The sequence below is a fragment of the Notechis scutatus genome, chromosome 1, assembly GCF_049901735.1.
Source record: "Notechis scutatus isolate UNSWTSFEM ecotype Mainland chromosome 1, rNotScu1.2, whole genome shotgun sequence".
Lineage (NCBI taxonomy): Eukaryota > Metazoa > Chordata > Lepidosauria > Squamata > Elapidae > Notechis > Notechis scutatus.
Genome location: NC_142009.1, coordinates 164,995,720 through 165,018,008, shown reverse-complemented (window position 1 = coordinate 165,018,008; position 22,289 = coordinate 164,995,720). Strand labels below are relative to the sequence as shown.

General features: G+C 37.2%; 1 protein-coding gene across 6 annotated transcripts in view; it reads right to left on the bottom strand.

Annotated features, from left to right (window-relative positions):
- Positions 1-22,289, bottom strand: part of IKZF2 (IKAROS family zinc finger 2) — a 121,066-nt gene that overhangs the window by 23,026 nt on the left and 75,751 nt on the right. For all 6 annotated transcript variants that reach the window (XM_026673160.2, XM_026673156.2, XM_087949370.1 and 3 more), the window contains one exon: positions 18,411-18,578. In XM_026673160.2, coding sequence (XP_026528945.1) covers positions 18,411-18,578 — 168 coding nt within the window. The remainder of the gene's footprint in view (positions 1-18,410; positions 18,579-22,289) is intronic.

Genomic DNA, 22,289 nt, shown 5'->3' with positions numbered 1-22,289 from the left:
TTGATATTATAACTAAAAATAAACATATAAACCTATTCTCTTCTTTATCCATTTACCTTTTTTCTACTTCACTGCATTACTTCTTTAAAACATATGCATATAGATCCTGAAAATACTGTGTTCACATTATTTCTAAAATGGATTGCATTCATGCAGGTAGACCCAGTGCTGTTGTGCAGCTTAAACACTTTTTTTGGGCAATAAAATAGAGAAGAGTTTGAGATTTCAACATACTGTAGTCCAGAAAGATCTCCTGAGTGGATAGTATTTTCTAAATATAAATGAATATTCCAAGCAAAAAATATTCGTCTGACAATCCCTGTCATACAAAATACTCTACCATACTTGAGTAGATAAGGAATTTAAAAATCATCATCTCTGAAACTGTTTATATATTTTCCTCATCTGGAAAATCAGCAATTTCCCTTCTTAAGTCACCTAAGGTTGCATATTAGGACAAGACAACCTAGTTCTTTTGCATGCTTTTTGGTAAGAGATATATCATATTTAAAGCAAAAAAGTGCACAGCCATTAGGTCCATAAAACTAAAGTTTTTTAGAGGACTTCCGGTTGACATCACGGTGCTATCAGATGTGAGGAGCGGATCTCGGCACTACCATGCCAAGTTCTCCCTATTAGTGGGCTCTGAAATGAACTAAAACCACCCTGTAGGAGTGGTGAAGAAAAAAAGGGGTGCCCTGCAGGTCGCAGAGAGCAGCAACTCTCCTGCTGGACTCAGGGCTTCTTCCCTCTCATCCACAACAAGGAGAAGAGGCAGCCATCATCGAAATGTGCAGGTGCGGTGTAAATGAACAGTGATTGGAGCTGGGTCAAGAAGATTCCTTTTTATTTAGACCCTAACTTAAAGAAAGAAAGAAAGAAAGAAAGAAAGAAAGAAAGGAAGGAAGGAAGGAAGGAAGGAAGGAAGGAAGGAAGGAAGGAAGGAAGGAAGGAAGGAAGGAAGGAAAAGGGGACTCTTAGAACTATTTCTCAAAGTGGTCAACAACCATAGAGAGAACAATCCTAGACCTGAAAGAAAAGACCTAAGGGGAGAAAAGCTAAAGACCTTTTAAAACATAGAAAATTGGGACTTTTAAATTGGGCAGGTGTTGTTTTGGAAAGGCATTATAAAATGCTGGAACTATCTACTTGAATCTACTTGAATAGCCTACTTTGCCCCCATAAATTGAAATAAATTTGGATTAATCAAATCTATAAGACTTGAAACAACTGAAACCTAAGCTGGGGGTGCCATCTAATGTTGAATGGAATATACCAGACCCCTACAAGTTTAGAAAAATTTTGGATAATAGAAATAAACAACATTCATCTGACAGACTGTGGTGACACTTACTGTTCTATAACTATTTACTTTATGATTACTGGAGACTCTACTGTGACAATAAGGAAAACTCTTAAGTAAAGTAAAGTGACTTTTGATTTGTGAAAACTGACTGGACTACTTAAATGAAATTGATTAATAATCCTGAGATATAAAGAACTATGATTATTGAACTTTCTGAGGAGTAACATTGGACTGGAATATATTGTTTTTGGACTTGAGTAAGAGCAGGACTTATTAAATTAAGACAAGATGCTCCGTCAGGGGGAAATGAGTGAGATTTCAAGAGAAATGGCATTGATGTTTCAAAACATTAGGGGTACTATGGAAAAGAATCACAGAGAGATAAAGAACCTAATGCAAGGCATATATGGGAAAATAGTAAATATGTTATAACTGATAATGAATGAAGATCAAATAGTCCAGGAAAGAGGGGAGATAACAGAAAGATAGAACAGACAAACCAGCAAACAAAGCAAGAAGATGAGAAGACGACGATAAAGACAATAATGACTGATGAAATAAACTAAAAGTACTTTAAGAGATTTTAAAATGGAATCAGATAACCTGGAAAATATTTTTTGAAAGGGAGATTGGGGTTTGGGTGGATACTCTGGAGACCTGAAAGCTTAGGAGGAGAGATGGGAGAAATATTCAATGTGAATGGTGAAGATACACATGTTGATAGAGACAAAGATCCAAGAGAGGAGTATGGGAGGAAAGCCAAAAGATGAATAAGAATTGAAGTATTAAAATAAACAAGAGATGATGGATAGAAAGTGTGTGTGTGTGTGTGTGTGTGTGTGTATGGTATTCAGCTTTGTTTGGGTATTTTCCCACGTCATTATAGCTGTGCTTTTAAAGTTGTAGCAATGTTTCGGCAGAATCTCATCTGCCATCATCAGGCTTCTATGTTGTGTTCGTCTGTGAGTCAGACTTTCACAGCCGTTTCAGTTTTAAATTTGGGGCTAGCCTGAAACAGCTGTGAAAGTCTGACTCACAGACGAACACAATACAGAAGCCTGATGATGGCAGATGAGATTCTGCTGAAACGTTGCTACAACTTTAAAAGCACAACTATAATGACGTGGGAAAATACCCAAACAAAGCTGAATACCATACATACATACATACTTCTTGGGTTCTTGTGGTGTTATTTCCTGAGTTTTCTGATGTGATATCCTGAGCGGGTGGCCGTGATGTAGCATTCTGGGTTTTAGTCTGGCTTCGAGTTTGAGGCCTGGATATGTGTTCATGGTGTGTCTCAGTTTGCTTGGTTTGGGGGTCGGGCTGTGTGGCAGTTGGTGATGCAGCCATGGTCTGATTTCTGGATGGTGGCTGTCTTTCATCTATGGGATGGGTTTGGGTTTGAGTCTGGTGAGGGAGAATGGTGGTGGTGTCATGTGTTGTTTTGGGTCTGCTGTTGGTTTTCGTGGCTAGGACTCATTTGTTGATAAGGGCTAGTTTCCAGATGTCTGGTAGGCGGGAGGCATTGTCCCGTTTATTCATGTTATGGGGGTGTTTCTCTATTTCGATGGCTTCCCTGATTATTCTCTTGTTGAAGTGTTCAGGAGGTTAATTTGGTTCCCTCAAAATTAATTTCATGTCCTGTGGTTTTAAGGTGCTGGAAAAGGGAGGAAGTATTTTCTTCTTTTCTGACTGCATTCTTGTGTTCTGCGATGTGTGCATTTATTCTCCTGTTGGTTTGTCCAATGTACTTGACTGGGCAATTGTTGCATGGTATTTCATAAACTCCTTGGTTTTCTAGCTGAATCTTGTCTTTGGGATTTCTTAGGATGTTGGCTATTTTTGGGTCAGTACTGAAGGCTGTCCTGATATTGTGTTTGTGGAGAATTTTGCTGATTTTATCTGTGGTGCCTTTGATGTAGGGGAGGAGGGCGATACCGTTGTCCTGTTCTGTGTCTCAGTTTCTGGAGGGTGTCTCCCTTAGGATTAGGTTGGTAATTGTGCTTCTTTGGAATCCGTTGGAAATTAATACGTTAGTGAGGGTGTGTAATTCTGTTCTCAGGTGGTCTTCATCGGCTAGGCGTTTGGTTCTGGAGATGAGGGTCTTGGCTACAGAGTTGATCTGTGCAGGGTGGTGATGGGATTGTGTGTTTAAGTAGTGGTTGGTGTGTGTTTTCTTCCAGTGGATGGTGTGTCCTAGGGAGCCATTGGTTTTTTTTGTAAATTAGGACGTCCAGGAAGGGAAGTTGGTTGTTGGCTTCTTTTTCCATGGTGAATTGTATTTTGGGGTGTAGGCTGTTGAGGTGTGTGAGGAAGTTGTCCAGTTTTTCTTTCCCATGTGGCCAAATTACAAAAGTGTCATCAACATATCTAAGCCAGAGTTTGGGTTTGTGTTCGGATTTGTCAAGAACATTGGTTTCAAAGTGTTCCATGTATAGGTTAGTGATGACTGGTGGGAGGGGTGATCCCATAGGTGCTCCTTCTATCTGTTTGTATCTTTGTCCATTGTAGATGAAGTATGTGTTGGTTAGGCAGTGGTTGATCAGATCTAGGATGTGCTTAGGGGGCTGTATTTGTTTTGGATGGCTGTCAAGGCTCATGAGTAGATCCACTGGGTTGTAGGTTTTGTTTCTTTATTGTTTCTATGAAGTGGAAAGTGTTTTGTACATGTGAGGTGATGGATTCTCTGTAGGGCTGGAGTTGTTTGGCGAGAAATTTGGCAAGTTTCTGTAGAGGTGAGCCTATGGAGCTGACTATGGGTCTGAGTGGTGTTCCTTCTTTGTGTATGTTGGGGAGGCCATAGTGTTTAGGGCATCTGGATGATTTTTCTCTGGGGATGATTCTTTGCTGGATCTCTTCACTGATGGGAGATGCTTTTATTTTGGATTTGGTGGTTTTTTCTAGGTAGGTGGTGGGGTCAGTATTTAGAGGTTTGTAAGCGGGGTCTTGGAGTAGGTTGGATAATTTGGATTGGTAGTCCGATGTGTTCATCATGACCGTGGCATTGCCTTTGTCTGCTGGGAGAATGATTATGTTGTTGTCTTTCCTCAAGTTGGTGAGTGCTTTTTGTTCTTCTCTGTGTAAGTTGCTTCTGGGTGGACTGCTGGAGCAGAGGATGTTGGTGACTTCAAGTCTAATTTTATTGGCTACATCTGGGTTAATTTTGGTTAGGCTAGCTTCAACTCTGCATATAATGTTTTCGGTGGGGATGCGTTTGGGGGCGACTGCAAAGTTGAATCCCTTGGAAAGGACATTGGTTTCTGCCCTGGTGAGGGTTCTGTCTGATATGTTGTGTACTATTTGTTTCATGCGTTGTTGTGGGAGGGGGTGGGCGTCTGGTGTTTCTCTAGTCTGTGGAGTTTCTTGGTGTGTGTGTCTGTCTTGTGGGAGGTTTCTGTTTCAGCTCTCCAGAGGACTAGTTGTTTGGATTTGTCCCAGAGTGCTGGGTGGATTTTGTGCTGAGTTGGAGGTGGAGAGTAAGTAGGTCCCTGTTGGTTTGGTCTAGTAGGAATTTTTCCTGTGGAGTTTGTTTCTGATTAGGGCTAATTCCCTTCTTTTCAGGATCCTTTCAGTGGCTGAGGTTTTGGAATGGAATTTGAGTTGGAAGCATGTGGGGATCACTTTTTTGTCTCGGCAATTGCATAGGAATGTGAGGTCACATTCGGACTTCGGACTTCGAGTTTCTCATAGGTCCTGGTCAGCTGGAAGGTTTCCTCCCCATGAGGTACAATATTTGTTTTCGTAGATTTTCACGGGTACAGGTATGCAGGTCTTGGCGTGTTCGGGTCTTTTCCCATGTAAGATTGAGAGTATCTTGGCAACATTTCAACGAGGTCCCACTTCCCATCTTCAGGCTGGTGCTTTCAGCTTCGTGCTTGTGCGAGCAAAGCGTGATCGGAGCTGCCATCTCTCTATAAATACTGGTGGGGAGGTGTGGTGTGCTGGCTCTGTTGTAAGCGGGCTGGTTGGCTGTGTTGTTATTTCTTGATTGGTTGATGGAGTTGATGTTTGCTGATTGGTTGTCTTTTTCATAAGAACCTGTGTGGCTGAGGTGCTGGCTGTATGTCTAACAGCCTCCTGTGTTGTAACGACCTGGGTAAAGGGCTGTGTGATGACAGGACAACACAGGAGGCTGATAGATAAAGTTTTTTAAAACAGGATGTGAATTTGGAATTCAGCAGGTAAATTCTGAAAATAAAGAATCTTAGAAAGTCCATGCAAATTCATGAGTGGTACTAAAGAGATAAGTGAAAAAAGAAGCATCATAGATGGAACTTCATGCATCTTTTGATGTGACTTTTTCACTTTGGAAATCAGAATGTAACACAATCATAAAAGGGCCATTTACGCTTTTGAGTGCCACCCTTTGCTGGAATCCAAAGCAAAATGCAGGAATCCAAATCATTTTTGAGACTCTCGGTTGCTTAGTCTCAGCTTAGAACATCCATCGAAGTCAAGTCTCCACCCTCCATAGTTCCACTATCAAACTGATCTTATTGTTAAGAAGTGTTATGTTACAGTCAGTTGGAATTAATCTTTCTGGAAGTGATCTTTTTTCATTTTCTGCAATCCTGTGCTCAAGATTGCACCTTGACCTTTATCTATGTATCTCCTTTCAGTCAATTATTTCAAGATCTTTTCATAAACAAATCCTCATTTTAATTTATGTTATCTGTCAGGATAGAACAAGGATGTCAAACTCGCAGGCCATGGGCCAGATGCGTCACGTGCTGGCCCTGCCTCCACCTGGTTTAGCGAAGGGGAAAAACATCCCGATACGTCACGTGATGGCATGGTGACGATGCGAGTTTGACACCCCTGGGATAGAACATCAATGTGCTTTTTATCTGCTATACATAAAAGAAAAGCATTAAAACAAATAATGTAAAAACATTTTATATTAAATATATCAAAAATGCTTTTAGTTAAAAGTACATCTATTTTACATACTTACTATAAGTTGTTTTATAAGTACAAAGAACTGAAATATAGAGTTGAAGTTATATGCAAATGAATGGAAACTAAATTAGTCATAATTAGGTTAAATACTTTCCCAATACATCTACTCTATATTTAATTAAGATTGGACCCAATCTGAACAACTTATTGTTTTTTCTTCATTTGTCAATGGAAATAGAGCAATTCCTGTTTCATATTCTTTTAGAGAGTTTTCTTCAAATACTGTAGTTTAAAAGATTGAAATGCATTTAATTGTTGCTTCCTAATAGAATTGACTGTGAAATCAAAGTATTGAGGGAATTCAGAGATTAAAGCTATACAAAAGAAAACAGTATGAAAATGTGATAAAACAAGTTTAAGGATCAAAGAAAATTTAAGATAAAAACTTTAAAAGCAAACATTCATAAATCTCATAATTTCCTATTATAATAAAATGGCCTCTTCATAGCTTCACTGTATCCCCAACTAGTTACATCATGAGAGATTTATGAAATATTCATGTTATATAAAATAATAGGTTTAGAAATCTTCTAGTCCAACCCCCTTCTCAAGCAAGAGACAAATGGCCTAGTCTCTTTTTGAAAACCTCCAGTGATGGAGTACCCATAATTTTGGGAGGTAGGCCATTCCAATAATTAATTGTTCTGTCAGGAAATTTTTCCTTAATTCAAGGTCAGATTTCTCTTTAATAATGTTCCACCTGTTACTTCTTGTCCAGACCTCAGATGCTTTGAAGAATAGGCCAACCACCTCTCCTCTATGACAGACCCTCAGGTATTGGAAGACTCCTATTATGGCACTCCTAATCCTTCTCTTTGTTAGATTAGACATATCTAATTCCTCCAAACATTCATAGTATGGTTTAACCTCCTCACTTCTTAACACCTTTGTTGCTCCTCTCTTCACTCTTTCTATGGTCCCAACATCTTTCTTGTATCATGGTGACCAGAATTGGATGCAGTATTCCAAGTGTGATCTCACCAATGCAATATAAATTGGTACTATCACTTCATGTGATTTTGATGCTATCCCTTTGTAGATGCATCCTAGGACTGCATTGGATTTTTTGGCAATGCTAAATGCTGAATCTTACTTAAGTGATGGTCTATTCAGTCTTCAACGTTTCAAACAAACATTGACAATGGACACTAATTGTTCAAAAGCTTATATAATACATATAAGGTTACCTTAGTCATATCAGTGCCACAAGCACAAGCCACAAGCACATTGTTTGCTAACGGTAAAGATACAATATCAGTCATGTTTTCACCAGTATGCCAACATGTACCATTAAGCCCCAGTTTACCCCTCTCATATGGTCATGCTATTCTATGCAAGCTAGGAACTCTAATCAGGACAGTATATTACAAACCAAGATACTCTGATCTGTATCTCACCAACCCAATGGTCCATGCACTGTGTGATGCACTGATAATACTGTAAAAAACTTCGTAACAAAAACAGGAACTATGTGTTTTCAATCCTGAAACACTGAGGAGATGTTGCAGGTCAGTTACCTTTTTAATCTTCAGAAAGACTTGAATATGAAGTATCTTTAAAACAAGGAAAATCAAGTAGAATTTGAGCAGAAATGGCATTTATATGCCCAACTCTTTTAATTGTTCCTCAAAGGAGCAACTTCCATCTCTCTTATTACCTTGATATCTATTTATTATGTTTGTATCCAATGGAATGGTGCTAAATGTTTAAGAACCAGCTCTGCATTACTAATTCAATATCTTACCTACTACATTTCTCTGGATTACTCTTCTCTAAACCTATTTCAGCCTCTGCATGTTCATTTTAAGTATGGCACACAGAACTGGACATACATTTTTCAAATGTGGATTAATGAGAGTATGTGGAAGTATCATGATCTTGATGCTATGTTTCTGTCAATATAATCCAAGACTTCTCATTGTTTTTTTCAAGTGGCTGGGTTATATTACTTGGAGGAAAACCTGATCCTTCTCTGAAGCCATGCTTCCTTAAATCTATATTGTTCTTTAGAGTTTCCTACCTAGATGCAGGAGTTAACACTTTTCACAAATGGATATTATCCTGCTGAATTTGGTTCAGTGTTCCAGTCTGTCAAAATAATTTGGAATTATTATTTGATCTCAGTTATGAAATCGATTTCAATTCCAAATCTTGCACCATACAAAAATCTGTAAAACATTCATGTATTCCAGTCAGAAAAGACAACTGAGAGACTATGACAGAAAGTACATCAAGTATTGGGAAGGGTGTCACTTATAAACTCAAAATCCATTTTTCCTGATCCCCAGAGCAGGTCACACATCAGTGGATTTCAGTTTCAAGAAGGGAGATTCTCACAAAAAGTTTCTTAAGATCCCCAGTGGGAAAGATAGTCACCTTCCTTGGACTGGATGCTTTCAAGGAAAGGTTAGCCAGTTGTCTGTGCAGAGGCTCTAATCTGTATTCTTGCATTGAGCAAGAAATTGGATTCAGTGGCCTAAATAATTTCCTTCCACTCCAGGATGAAGTCCTTTCTCTTTCTTCTCCCTGTTGCCTGATCTTTTATTTGACATTTATTTATTCACCGAGATCAGCAGAGATGGATCAGAGGAATGATGGAACAACACTGCATGTCAGGACAAAAGGAGCCTCCCAAAACCTGGAGCTGGTGTAGAATGAGGTTTTCAAATCCATATAGCCATAATTCTATAGATCTTTGTTTACTGAAGAGCAAAAACTGAATAGACCTGTCTTTGCATACAAGTGATTTTGATTACATCATCATTTTCCTTGTGTTAAAAAGTAAGTTCTTTGCTTAACATCAAGGAATAGATGGGCAATTTGCCAAGGGCTCAAGGGCCACAATTTGAATATAAATCTTAATTTGTTTGAATAATCCCTGCCAAGATGTTTGTTTGAACTTGTATTTTCCTTGAAAGTATTAAATTGCCTTCATCTTTCTAGCTATATGCAATAAGACTACATTATAGGTGACAAATGAAGTTGGGAAGTGAGACCATTAATAACCTAGACTAAGAAAGCTGTTGCCATCATAAAACATGGGGCCATAACTTTTATCTGCTGTATAAAAAGCAATGGAAGCACCTGGACAAAGATTGTAATATGCCTTCAGGGGTGTTTTGTTTGTCATTTTAAATGAGAAATAGAATGGAGAATTTAAGAGTCTCCTTCCTACAAACCTTCAAGAATGTATTTGTGAAACAGGATATGTGCCCATTGCAAGATACAACTAATTTTGCAATACAAATGTAAATTACTACCTATATACAAACATTCAACATACAATTTAATGTAGGCATAGAGACAGGATAGTCATACCAACAAACAAATAAATAAAATTGTATGAAATATTGTTATGAGTATTTGTGAAACCCCTAGAATTTGTCAAAATAAATCAACTGACATTTGAAGATCTCTTTTCTTTTTTTTAACAGATGTCATCATTTTGAAAAATAAGACTGAAATTTAGTTAATCTGTATTTTTCTCACTGCATCCATCCAATCACCTATAAAAAAACTTGATCACTATAACCATATTATGTAGATCTAATGGATCATAGCATCATCTATATAAGCAGAGTGTTTATTCCATGCTGATAACATCTCTCTTTTTAAAAAAAATTACAACCAAATCATAGTCAATTTATTTAGCAATGCCTATCAATTAACCTTGCAGAAGATCTTCAATGTAATTAAGATGAATTTTGAAGGATAAAAATATTGATGGCTTTCTTCTTCACAGGTAATTGCATACAGTATAGAATACAAACTAATTTCTGTCATGCAAATTTTCACAGAAAAACTCAATTCAGTGTTCCTTCTACCAATGGAAATGAGGAATTTGGCAAAAGGCAATTTCTGTTATAGATCCCAGAACACTGACATGTTTTCTTTAAGTTGGCTTATTGGATATAGCATTTATATTTTGTTCTCAACAGGTAGCACTTTTTAGGCGTATATAAGATAAGTTACTATCACCGTTCCAAGTAACTAATTCCGTAAAGTCAGGAGCCTGACATTTTGTTCAGGTTCAAGAGATCTTTTATTGAGTACATTATATCTGCACTTAAAAGGTGAAACTAGCTCTAAATTATTCCCACTCTTAGGGATAGTTAAAAGAATTAGACCTTCCCACCCCTCTTTGTCTCTCAGGTCACATGGCCCAATCAGTCCAGGTATAGGTTACCACTCAACTTCAACAGGTGTCCGTTGGCAGGATGTTATGCAGCTAGTTGATGATCTGGCTAGCCAGCTGAGGCACCAAATTCCTGAGTCTCTGAGTCCCCCATGCTCTCCCCCCTCCCCCTTGAATGGTAACCAAGAAACGAAGCAGAGGTTAGCATTGCTTCAACTGAAGTCATTTTTCAGGTTGACAGTTACATTTACTTCAACGGAAGCTATGTCAAATGTCAAAGTGAGACAATGCAGTCTGTCTCCACAACATGCTCTTTGAGTGAGGAGCCATTTGGGTGAGGAGAAGGCTTTCCTTGACTTTCTCCCCAGCACTGGTCAAAGTATATCCAGGCTTGGCAACAGTGATGCATACTATGGGATTTCCAGGCTGGTCAGCTATGAAGACTTCTGTAAAAGTGTGTTGTATTGAAACTCAAAAGTTTAAATGTTTTGTACTTTAAACAGATATATAGGAATATTCATATATCTATTTTTCAACCCTTGAGTCCAATTTGAACCAATCAATTTCTGCAGACTCAGCTCTTTACAAAAGCTCCTTATTGACTTTAGGGATCCTCAGAAAATAGAGGAACAAATTCCTCTTGGCCCACCCATTAACTTTAGTATGTTCCATATTTTGCCACGATGTACACAAAAGTCTTGTTGTATAGACAATGAAACAAAAGTAAAAGTCTTCCTTATATCATCATGTTATTCACTATTTCAATTTATCTTAATTTAGTTCTCCGCTCTCATGTCCTTCAGTGTTTTCTGAAACCTACCTGTTCATTTGTCACTTCTTTATTCATGTATGGCTGAATTCTGCTTTGAAAGGTTTTAATCAAGACTTTATTTGCATGAAAAATTAATGCAATGGCTCAACCATTTGCAGCAAATTTTAGATATTGCTTCTTTCATATAGATATGGACACTAATATTTTGAAAGGCCACCCAGTTTTGTTCCATATTTATTAATACAGTTAACTTTCTCTTCTGCAGGGGTTTTTTCATTTGTACATTTTCATTTTTCTACTTAACAGCTGCTCAACTGCTGTTCATATTGCATTGTCTAATGGAGATAGTTCATAAACAGTTCTCTCTCTGCAAATCTTTCATCACTCTACAAGACTTTATACTGTATGAAAAAGGGTTAGGTGTAGAGTACCTTCCTCCATTTTTATTTTTTGTTGACGTTCCTATGATTATCCTTCAATATTTCCATGTTATATCTTTTTCAGTGATTTTTGTCTTATTTAAAAAAAACTCTCAGTCATCTTACACCTTTCTTGCTACCACAGTAGCTGATTCAGAAGGCTACCTTAATTTTTTTTAAAAAAACAATCCCCCTTCAGTTATTACAAAGTCTCTTGCCTTTTTTTCATTGCTCCTCACAATCACTTTCACATTAAGTGTAATAAGCCTGTTTCTTTCACGGATGCTATATCCTGATCATATATTCTACAGATCAAAACTTGCTTTACAATCACACTTTTCAATTTTCTAACTTCAACCTATATATTTGACACCAATTCAGCTAGAAATATCTAAGTATATCTCCATTCATATGCTTGAAGAGGTTGGCAAAAAGTTAATTGCTTTCATATAGAAACATGAATCATAGGGCTGGAAGGGACCCTGTAGGTCTTCTAATCCAACCCCATGCCCAAGGTGAGAGACCTTATACAACCCCAGACAAGTGAATGTCCAATTTTTTCTTGAAAACCTTCAACGATGGAGTACCCACAACTCTGGGAGGCAAACTGATTATTTTTCATTTTTATTTATTACATTTGTTTGGCACCCATCTTGCCACATGGTGATTCTTTTTCAATTGTGGTCAGGAAATTTTTTCCTTCGTTCCAGGTTGGATCTCTCTTTAACACACTTCTACTCATTGCTTCTCATCTTGTACTCAGGAGCTTTGGGAGAATAAGCCAATCCCCTCTTCTTTGTGAAAGCCCCTTAAGTATTAGAAGAAAGCTATCATGTCACTTCTAATCCTTGTCTTCGTTAGGCCAGACATAACCTTAACAGCAGAGGTAGGCTGCATTTTCGTTGACAAGGGGTTCGCTGGTCGTGAGCAGGCGCTTGTGATCTCAATGCTATCCTTCACTTGATGTGGCATAGCATTGGTTTTTTGGGCAATTGCAGCACAATGCTGGCTCACACATAATTGGTGGTTCACTAGGACTCCTATGTCCCTTTCACAATTACTGAGCAAGTACTCTGTACCTATACATTTGATTTTTCCTGCCTAAGTGCCGGATCTTACAGTTCTCACCACTGAGCTGAATCTTGTTAGATAGGGTCTTGAATCTTCCTTCCAAAGTGGTGGCCATTCCTCCCCACCCAGCTTTATGTCATCTGCAAATTTTAATGAGTTTTGATGAGTTACATCTACTCGTTTAGATCATTTATGAACAGTATTGGGCTTAAGACAGAATGGCAAATGGCAATCTGGGTTCTTGGAAACCTGTTCATACTGACAATGGGTTGCTAAGTGCTCTGCAACCCATGATTATGTAATTGCCATTTTTAATCTTCACTGCTGGCTTCCCCAGAAAGTCAACAGTGAAGTCAGCAAAGAAAGTTGCAAGCCGCTGCCAGCTTGGCTTGTTCTTGGGGACTAGCTGAAAAAGGTCTGCCCCAAAAGCTAAGCTTACATTTCTATTTAGATTTCAGGACCTTTTTCAGCCAGCCTAAAAGTGAAACAGCTGTTTGGCAGAGGGACTCCACCCCACACAGGACCAAATCTATCTGGCAGGCAGCTCTTTTGCTTTCTATTCTTTTTTTTTTTCCACTGACAATTTCAACTTTGCCTTGGTTCATGATTCTCCCATTCCAAGTTCCAGCTTTATGTGGTCTGGTAAAAGGGGCAACTCCTCTTTCAATATTGGCACTGGCTTCCCTGTGGTTTTGGTCTGGGAGTGTCCAGTTCCATCTGTCAAATGTTAGTGTTGTTCTTCAGTATTTGGATAAGTGCCTTCCAACCTGGATGCCTCATCACGTGCCACCCATATTTTTCCAAAGTCACCATTTTTGTGGCAACAATATAGATACATATATTTATTACATTGTCTTCTTCTGGTTTTGATTGTAGAATTTCTCCATAAGATACTTGCAAAGCCCTATCTTATTTTCAGCTAAGCTACTGATCCCTCCCATCATATCAAGCAATAATCTCCTGAAAGGGAAACCAGAAGTACACTCATACATGCAAGCAGAATATTGTATTAGGAATCAGATAATAATCTCTTCCAAAATTAGTTATTGTTTATTTAATGACAACTTTATAAACCAGTTCTCTGTATCAAAGTATGACTCACTCAACTGGTATTAAATAATTAATATAGAAATAGCCTTTGCCTGACATACAAGGAAGTGTAAGAAAGTTCATGGAGAACAATATGGATATACCTTCAACCTTTAATCCCATCAGAAAATTGCACAACACAGTTCAACAAGCACTCATAGCTCCTTAAAATATATGGTTGCCTTCCTGCTTTTATTGGGCAACTATTTCTACAATATTATAACTTTAAACTTTGATAACAATGCAGTGCCAAGAATGGTAGCATTACTAAAGAAAAACATGTGTATCTAAAAGTTGGTGGCAGCTACAGACATTGTAAATGTAATTATCTGATCCCAGTGTATAAGTACAGAGCAAGAAAATTCTTCAGTACAGAGTACAGAGTTGAGAAAATTCTTCAGTTCTGATCCACAATAAGAGGAAAGTAGGAATGGTTTAGAGGAATCATTTGGAGGTCTCTGAATTTGTTTTACAGAAGTGAAAATTAAAAATGAAGCTGTCTGTAACAGTAGCTCTGGAAATTGTTGCACAATGTCACACTGGACTTACCACAAAGACTCATTTCCTACAGCAGAGAAAGTACATTCTGAGGTAGGAATCTCCTTCCTCCCAGTTGCTTCAGATGCACAGCAAAAAAAGGCTTCTGACATTCTGATATCTATAGGGGTAGATAGCTCCTTGTTTTTGTCTTGGAAGGCCAAATCAGAAAGATTACTCAGGGAACTAGAACTTGAGAAAGAAGGAATACAAATGAGATGCATAAAACTCCATACAAGATGACAATACTGAAAGAGTCCCAGAGAATAATCTCAGAATTTTTTCTTGATTATTCTTTGATGGGTGATGACCTGAATCTATGGTAGAAAAATAATCTTCATAATAAGTCCTGTATATTCTTTTTCTACAGCTTAATCAGGATGCCAACTGGAAGATATTAGAGCTATTCCTGGGAGTAAATTGTATCTCTATCCCTTTCTATGAGCTATGTTCTGTAGTATCTTCATGCTGAAAGATGCTTCAGGTGAGGCATACGAGTTAATCTGATATTGCTTTATGAAAGAAAATATGAAAGATACATGGCAACTGTTGGCCATGCCCAGGATGGCATTAGTATTGAGAAAGACCAGGATGGTTGTAGTTCTCATGGAATGAGTGACAATCCCCTGGGAAACAGGGTTATTCTGAGTCTTGCAGATTAATTTGATGCAGGTCAAAGTTTGGAGATTATGATCTTAGTGACAGTGGGGTTCCTGAAAGGAAACTAGCAGATTTTCCGATACTCTGAATTCCTCTATTGTGTTCAGGAGGTCCTCCAGAGTTTTTGCTATTTTAGCCAAAAATGTTGAGATGATCCTGCTCAAAGTCCAGATACATAGTTGTAACCAGCTAACTGAATTCCCAAACCAGCAGGTTTAATGTTGCTGGAACACTTTATGGTGGGGATTTTGGCAGATGAACCATGTTCAAGTAATAGGACATCCTGGGCCAACTGCAGTCTATCCAGAAAATGGATCACATTCTTCTAGGGAAATTTGTGGCCAGCAGAAGTGCATTGTCACATAACTGGAATCTGAATCTATTCTTCACTCCTGTCACTGGAAATGATTCTTAGAGGTATCCCTAGGTTGCTGCCCATTAGTTTGCAAGTCATTGGTTCTGCTGAAAAGTCAAAACAGGAAGGCCAAAGCCAGACAAAAAAGAAACAAATGCAAGGAAATAAATGCAGGACTCTTGACCATCAGAATGACAGGAAGAACTCACACCTGTACAGCTCATACTGAAACATAGCAGGGTTGGGACTATGAAAAGGAGACTCTCTTCCCAATATAACCTCATCAAAATCCTCTCTAGCCTCTTTCTCCACTCCAGAGTGAGGGAAAGAATGTGGGACTCAGCTATAGGAAAATTAAGAGCCATTTACAACTTGTTTACTATCTGTAAATAAAATACAAATGATTGTCTTAACTATAGCAAATGGAACTCCTAATACTATAACTTATTAGGTCTTAAAGTAGGGAATATGTAAGAGTTATATGTGCATACAGAAGTAAGGATGACATGTTCAACAAGATTATAAAACAGAATGCAAAGAAAATTTGTATGAGTTATCCTTGAACTCTTAAATAGAAGATTTTAAAAGACAGTTAAAAGAATTCTTTCTATAGATGTCCCATACATTAACTAGTACCCTCAGAATTTATGACTTTCTAGACCATACTGGAAACAGTGTACTTAGTACAAATAAGGTTTCATGTCCATAGACTGTTATGTGAGTTTCTTATTGTGCTGTAGGGTAACATACTTCCCATTAATTACTCTCATAGGGTTCCTGAAGTTCATCTTTGTCTCTTTTGTAGCTCACATTTTCTGTGGAAAAAAAAAACTGCCTCAAGCTTGTCAAATTTCCACTTTGAAGAACCTGTCCTTCTTGCATCTGGCCTCATATGTAGAAATAGGAGCAAAAAACTATATTCCTGGCAGAATTTCTTTATTTTAGAATACTTTAATTTCCATTAGGTACTTGAGAGAACAACAATAATCTATAAATAGCTGATCAGAAATTTCATGATTTCTCCTGAATAATATCAAGTTTATTTGATAGTTGCTTTATATTTCTGAGTTCTGCTACTTTAGTAATACATGTAATGTTTTTCTTATTCTACTTTCACATTACAAAGAATTTTTTTAAAAATGGTGGGTTAACAGCTGAGAAATTTCTTCTAAAAAGTCAGTATATTAAGAGAGCTTAAAAGAACGGGCTTTGGCATACTCATTTTCAAATCACTTCAGAGAATAGGTCTACCATGTAGCTACACTAAACAAGTATTCTAAAACTATGTTTCTTTGGAACTTCCAATGATGTTTGTTTTTCTTCAGTCAAAAACTCATGGATACATTTAGTTAATGTTTACATCCCAAAGTCCTTGAGAATTCTTTCCTTGCAATTTATATATTTCCCACAGTATAGTTGTATTTTATTCTATTCCTTAAGTATGTCACTTCTTTTCATAAATAACTGCCTCTATTTATCTATAGACATATAGAAACCATACTACTTATATCTTTTCTTTTTTTCAATCTAGGATAAAAAGCTTTTCTATTAATAACAATTTGAATGAGCTGCCATCATAAAGAAAGAAGGGACTTAAGGCCAAGGGTGGGATTAAATTTTTTTAACAATCGGTTCTGTGGGCGTGGCTTAGTTGGATGTGGCTTGGTGGTCATGTTATTGGCTGGGCATGGCCAACTCAATATCACTCACAGCGAGTCATGCATCTCCTCACCTGGCCTTTCATGACTGTGGGGATGCTGCAACAGTCGTAAGTGCCATTGTATTTTTTCAGTGCCATTGTAACTTTGAATAGTCACTCCACACAAGCAAAGTACCAACAAAGGAGGGGAAAAAAACTCCAGAGACATTCCTGAGACAGGAAGTACAGTCCTGCCAAGAATGTAATAAGGGTTAACAGAGAGGCAGTTTCTGTAAGCAACACCAGAATGTTTCCTTCTTGCCTTCCTTACAGGATTAGGCCAGTAATTAATTCTCCGAACTGCTTCAAATGTTAACAACCGGTTCTAGCGAATAGGTGTGAACTGGCAGAATCCCACCCCTGCTTAAGGCCCTGCATTAGTGGTGTCAAATGTTAGAAATCAAAAAGAAAGCACTCTTTGAAAGTAAGAAATCCACATGACAAAACATTGTTTTTTGTGCACAATAAAATCTGTGTTAATTATTTCTGTACCAACCTTTATTATTTTTGTAAACAATTCAAGATAGTGAACATATCTAACACTCTTCGCCTCCCCTTATTTCCCCCACAATAACAATCCTGTGAGGTGAGTTGGTCTGAGTTACAGAGACTTGTCCAAAATTACCTAGCAGGATTTCATGCCCGAGGCAGGACTAGAATTTAAATATATCAGCATGGAATATTTTGCAAAAAATAAAAGCAGAATTGTGGATCAGTTTCCAGCTCAAATGCTTTTTCAAAAATTGGCTAGTAATCATGGTTTACAAAGTTACATTATACAGAATTTTGGGGAAATTGAAATTAAAAAACAGCTTCATCTTTTATGACGTTTTATATTATCTTGGCCTAAAAAGTTGTTGTCATAACTGATTTATTTCTTATAATTAAAATATAATTCAATTATGAAAGTGCAAATATAAAAAGAGTAAAAGAAAGATATATCCTCATTGACAGGGCACTCATTGATAGTTCTTAGAATTTAGGGAAATCTATCATGGTTTTCCAGGTAATATTCTGAATTTTGAAGAATATTTAATTCCCAATTCAATTTTGATCTAATTTCATTTATAGTACCAGGGTACTGTAATTAGAAAATAAGAGCTAACCCTTTCTTTTCAGGTAGTAGTCAGCTTTAATGGAGCTCTGAGAGACACCAAGCTCAATGTTAGAGCACAAGGGTTGACAAGATTCAGTCTCTGACATCTGTGCCTAGAAACAAGTTCAGAGCATAGAGCTACGAATCACACTGCCCCAGAGTCTGCACATTCAATCCATGGAGACTTTATAGATCCAGATGGACTGACACATGGACTGACTGATTGAAAGAACACTGCTGTGCAGAGTTGGCTTCAGTCTAGTTTTCAGTTTAGCATTAGTGCTAAAACCAAAAGTGCAAGAAACTCACCAGAGTGTGTCCTGAGGTGTCCTGTGAGAGCATCCCTTCTTCGGCAGGCATAACTACAAAAGGGACATTTGAATGGTTTTTCTCCGGAGTGTAATTTGATGTGCCTCAGTAGGTTCCCCTTTTGGGTGAAGGAAGCTCCACACTGGTTACAGTGAAAGGGACGCTCACCTATAGCAGATGAAAGAAGAGAAACAACACCTAAGAAACAGTGATTGAAAGATAATTAAAATCTAGACTGGATAGAAATCTTCTTCCTCAACATATATTAAAACCATCTGAAAAATAAGAGACCAAGTCATAGCAGCTAGATTGGCCTTAGTTAAAGGCTCTTTCGTTCTTTTGTTTTCAAACCACATTATCTGATAATCAAACCCCATGACTTCATTATTCAGCTATTGCAGGCATCTAAAATTAAATGGGACAATTGCAATATTTGAAGCAGACAAGACCTATGCTAAGGAAAGACGAGTTGTCAGCTGTAGAAAAGGAAAGCTCAGAAACAGCTAGGTGGAATAATGATCAAATTAAGTATGCTATCTTCATACAACCCTGCAGAATCCAAGAAAAGGCTACAAAATCATATTTTAATGAAGCATTAAATTATCTCCACAAAATTAAAACTGCAAATGTAAGAATTGTATACAGACATTTTAAGCTTCACTGATAATAACTTCTCTTCCATATTTCAAGCAGACATTAGCATGGTCAAATACATTTCTCTACCTGCAGGTAAAGAACCACCTAAAACACAGCAGAGGGAATCCTCAATTTATAACTGTCAAAACATTATTCTGCAATGTGGTAACGTGATTGATAAAGTAATAAGTCAATTAACACTGCAACAAGGAAAGAACATTGTTTTTTATATTATTGTTCTTTTTAAATAATTTAGGTATATTGATGAGGGAGCCGTGAAGTAACTTCTAAGCTATCTGCAATCTGACGTTGTACATTTTATAGGTTAGCAGACTAAATATAATTAATATTAATTAATACTAATCTAAAATAAAATAGTTTGTAGTTTCAGTTCTTGTGAATTCAAACTAGATTGTAAACTTAGATTTTAGAAATCAAATTACATTTCTAATTCAACCACCTGCTAAGCTTTTCATACGACTATTAACAGCCTTAATATGTCTACTTGCCATTCCTGAGATTCAAGCCTTTTCTGTTTTGACAGTTCAGACCCAGAGATTTATAGGAAGGTACCCATTTTTTGCACAAAGGGCTATATGGTCAGAGGAAAAATATACATCATGCTGTTCTTTGACAAGATACAAAGCAGTTTCCCTAATTTATTTTAATTGTGAAACCCTTGATTAATTTAGCTTTGGAGGCTATATATATAAGATCTTATATATTTCAACCCCTCCCCCCAAAAGGGACTTGTAAGATACTAAAAGGTCACATTATGAAGAAAGAGTACAAGAAGTAGTCCAGGACTATACAGTCAGTCACAGGGAAGCAAAAAATTAAAAAAACAAAAACAAATTAAAAGTTAGTGAAGGATGGTTAACAAAATCCACAGGAGCTTCTTTGAATGTGTTCAAAACAAAAGAAAAATGAAAGAATCAGAATATCAGCTTCTCATTGGAGACAGGTTAATGCTAATAGGTAACAAAGAAAAGCTGGAACTACTCAATTCAATCTATCGCATCAAAACAAGATACATTCTTTAAGAAATTATAAAATAGGGCAAAGGGGCAACATTAAATTTGAAATAGAATCATAATCAAGGACTGTCTCTTTGTTGAATGAATCTCACATACCAGAGGAACAGCATCCTAGCATATTGGCTGATACTAATGTACTAATGTACTTGGATATGAGTTAGTACCATGGATGTTATGTAAGGAAAACAAATGCACTTTTAAGTTGCATCCACAGAAGTGTAAATTCCAAATCCCAAGAAGTAATAAATCTATTTTTTTTCTGAATTGGTTAAACTCAAACTTGAATAACCAGGTCTCAATACATTTTTAAGAAGGATGAAAAAAAAATGGTAAATTTCATGAAAGGGCATCAAGTACAATCAGGGACAGGTTAGGTTGATGAAGAGAGATGGAACTAATTGGGTGTGTTTTCTCAAATACTTGAAAGAAAAAGGATATTTTCATTCAGCATGCAGGTGATAGAATAATAATAGGCAGACTGCATTCTAATTGATTATTACAAAAAACTTCCTAAGTGTAACAAGAGTTTGGCTGTGGAACCAACTGCTGAGAGAAAGAAGGGGTTCCTCTTCAATAGATCTGAATCAGGCAGGAAGGATATACGTTGCATGGCCAGAGGCCTTCTGTGGTTTTCTGCAACAGAAGCAGAAAAGATCCAAACACAGCCTGTTTTTTTCTCTCCTGAGCTGATTAATTCTTTGTCTCCACCCCCACCCCCCAAACTAGAGTTTATTTCAGATTTTCAAGGTACGATCATTTAATATCCTTAACTTAGGAAGAACTTCAAAGTATTGAATGTTCCTGGAAGATGACTCAAAATTACAGTTTGGCCATTCTGTTACTGAGAACGGTTTTAAGTAATTGACATAATATCCATGGCTATGCCCAAATCAATACCTATATATCAAATTTTATTTTTAGAGTTTTGTATAAGTTTTAGAGTTTCACAAAAGACTAAAAATATTTCATGATGCATATTAATATCATGCCAGAGGACAGCAGCTCAGCAGCTAATTATATTTCATAACCACAATTACTGCCTACTTCTGTTTACACTGGAGGTGTTACATCACCACAAATTTAAAAAGAAAAGCTTCCAGGAGACCAGGCAAGGGATGTGTAATAAACTTATTTTATTTCTTCCAGGTTGATTCATATGCAAGCAACTATGACTAAAAAGAAAACTAGATATGTGTAGGCATGAAAGGTAATTAATATGTCTCCATATAGTTACACAATATTTTCATGTAGCATGTATGGGTGTTTGTATAAGTCTCTCTCTCTCTCTCTCTCTCTCTCTCTCTCTCTCTCTCTCTGTGTGTGTGTGTGTGTGTGTGTAATGTCAATTCTGAAATCCTTCAATCATATTTCAAAACAGCTCTCATGTGCTTATCTCAGAAGTAATTTACACTTGCAGCTTGATAGGGTAATAAGAGTTCCAAGACTCTGCCAGGCAGCAGTTAGAAGATAATCTAATTTGGCAAAAGTAAACAAGTTGGCAGGTTAGATAGAATCTTAGCTATGGCATGAGTGAGGAAGAAGGTTCCATAGAGGAAAATAATTTGATCTAGTGGTTATCGCCCCAGGCTAGGAAATAGGAAACTGTGAGTTCTAGTCCTACCTTAGGCATGAAAGTCACCTGGGTAACTTTGGGCCAGTCACCCTCTCTCAGCCCAACCCATTTCACAAGATTGTTATTGTATAAAACATAGGAGGAGTTAGGAGAATTAGGTATGGTCACCACATTGAGTTATTGATAAAAAATAATAAAGATGAGAAACAATCCTGCCAGCCATCAGTTTGCTTGGCATTACCATACTATTAATAAAGTTCTATCTTTTCCTAGGAATAACTACCATTTTCTTTTTGAAATTAAACTAAAAGACTTAAACATGTAAACTACTTTTCCACAAAGGGAAAGTTTCATTTGATAAAACATCTAAGCAATGCCTGGGGTTAGCAAAAACAGAGAACAAAATTACATCAAAACAGAAATAATTTCTGTACGGTTGAGAACTTCTGAATAGTCAATGCACTACTGCTTTATTCTGAAAAAGAACAAAAAAGCATTCCTCAGTAGAGGAAATGTAATGGCTCTGAGAAGAGCACTGCTTATATAATCTTCATTTTTCTTTTTTTAAGATCATAATGTTACTTTAGAAAAATGCTGAAGTGCCTCAAGTATAAAATGTCCAAATTATGTCTG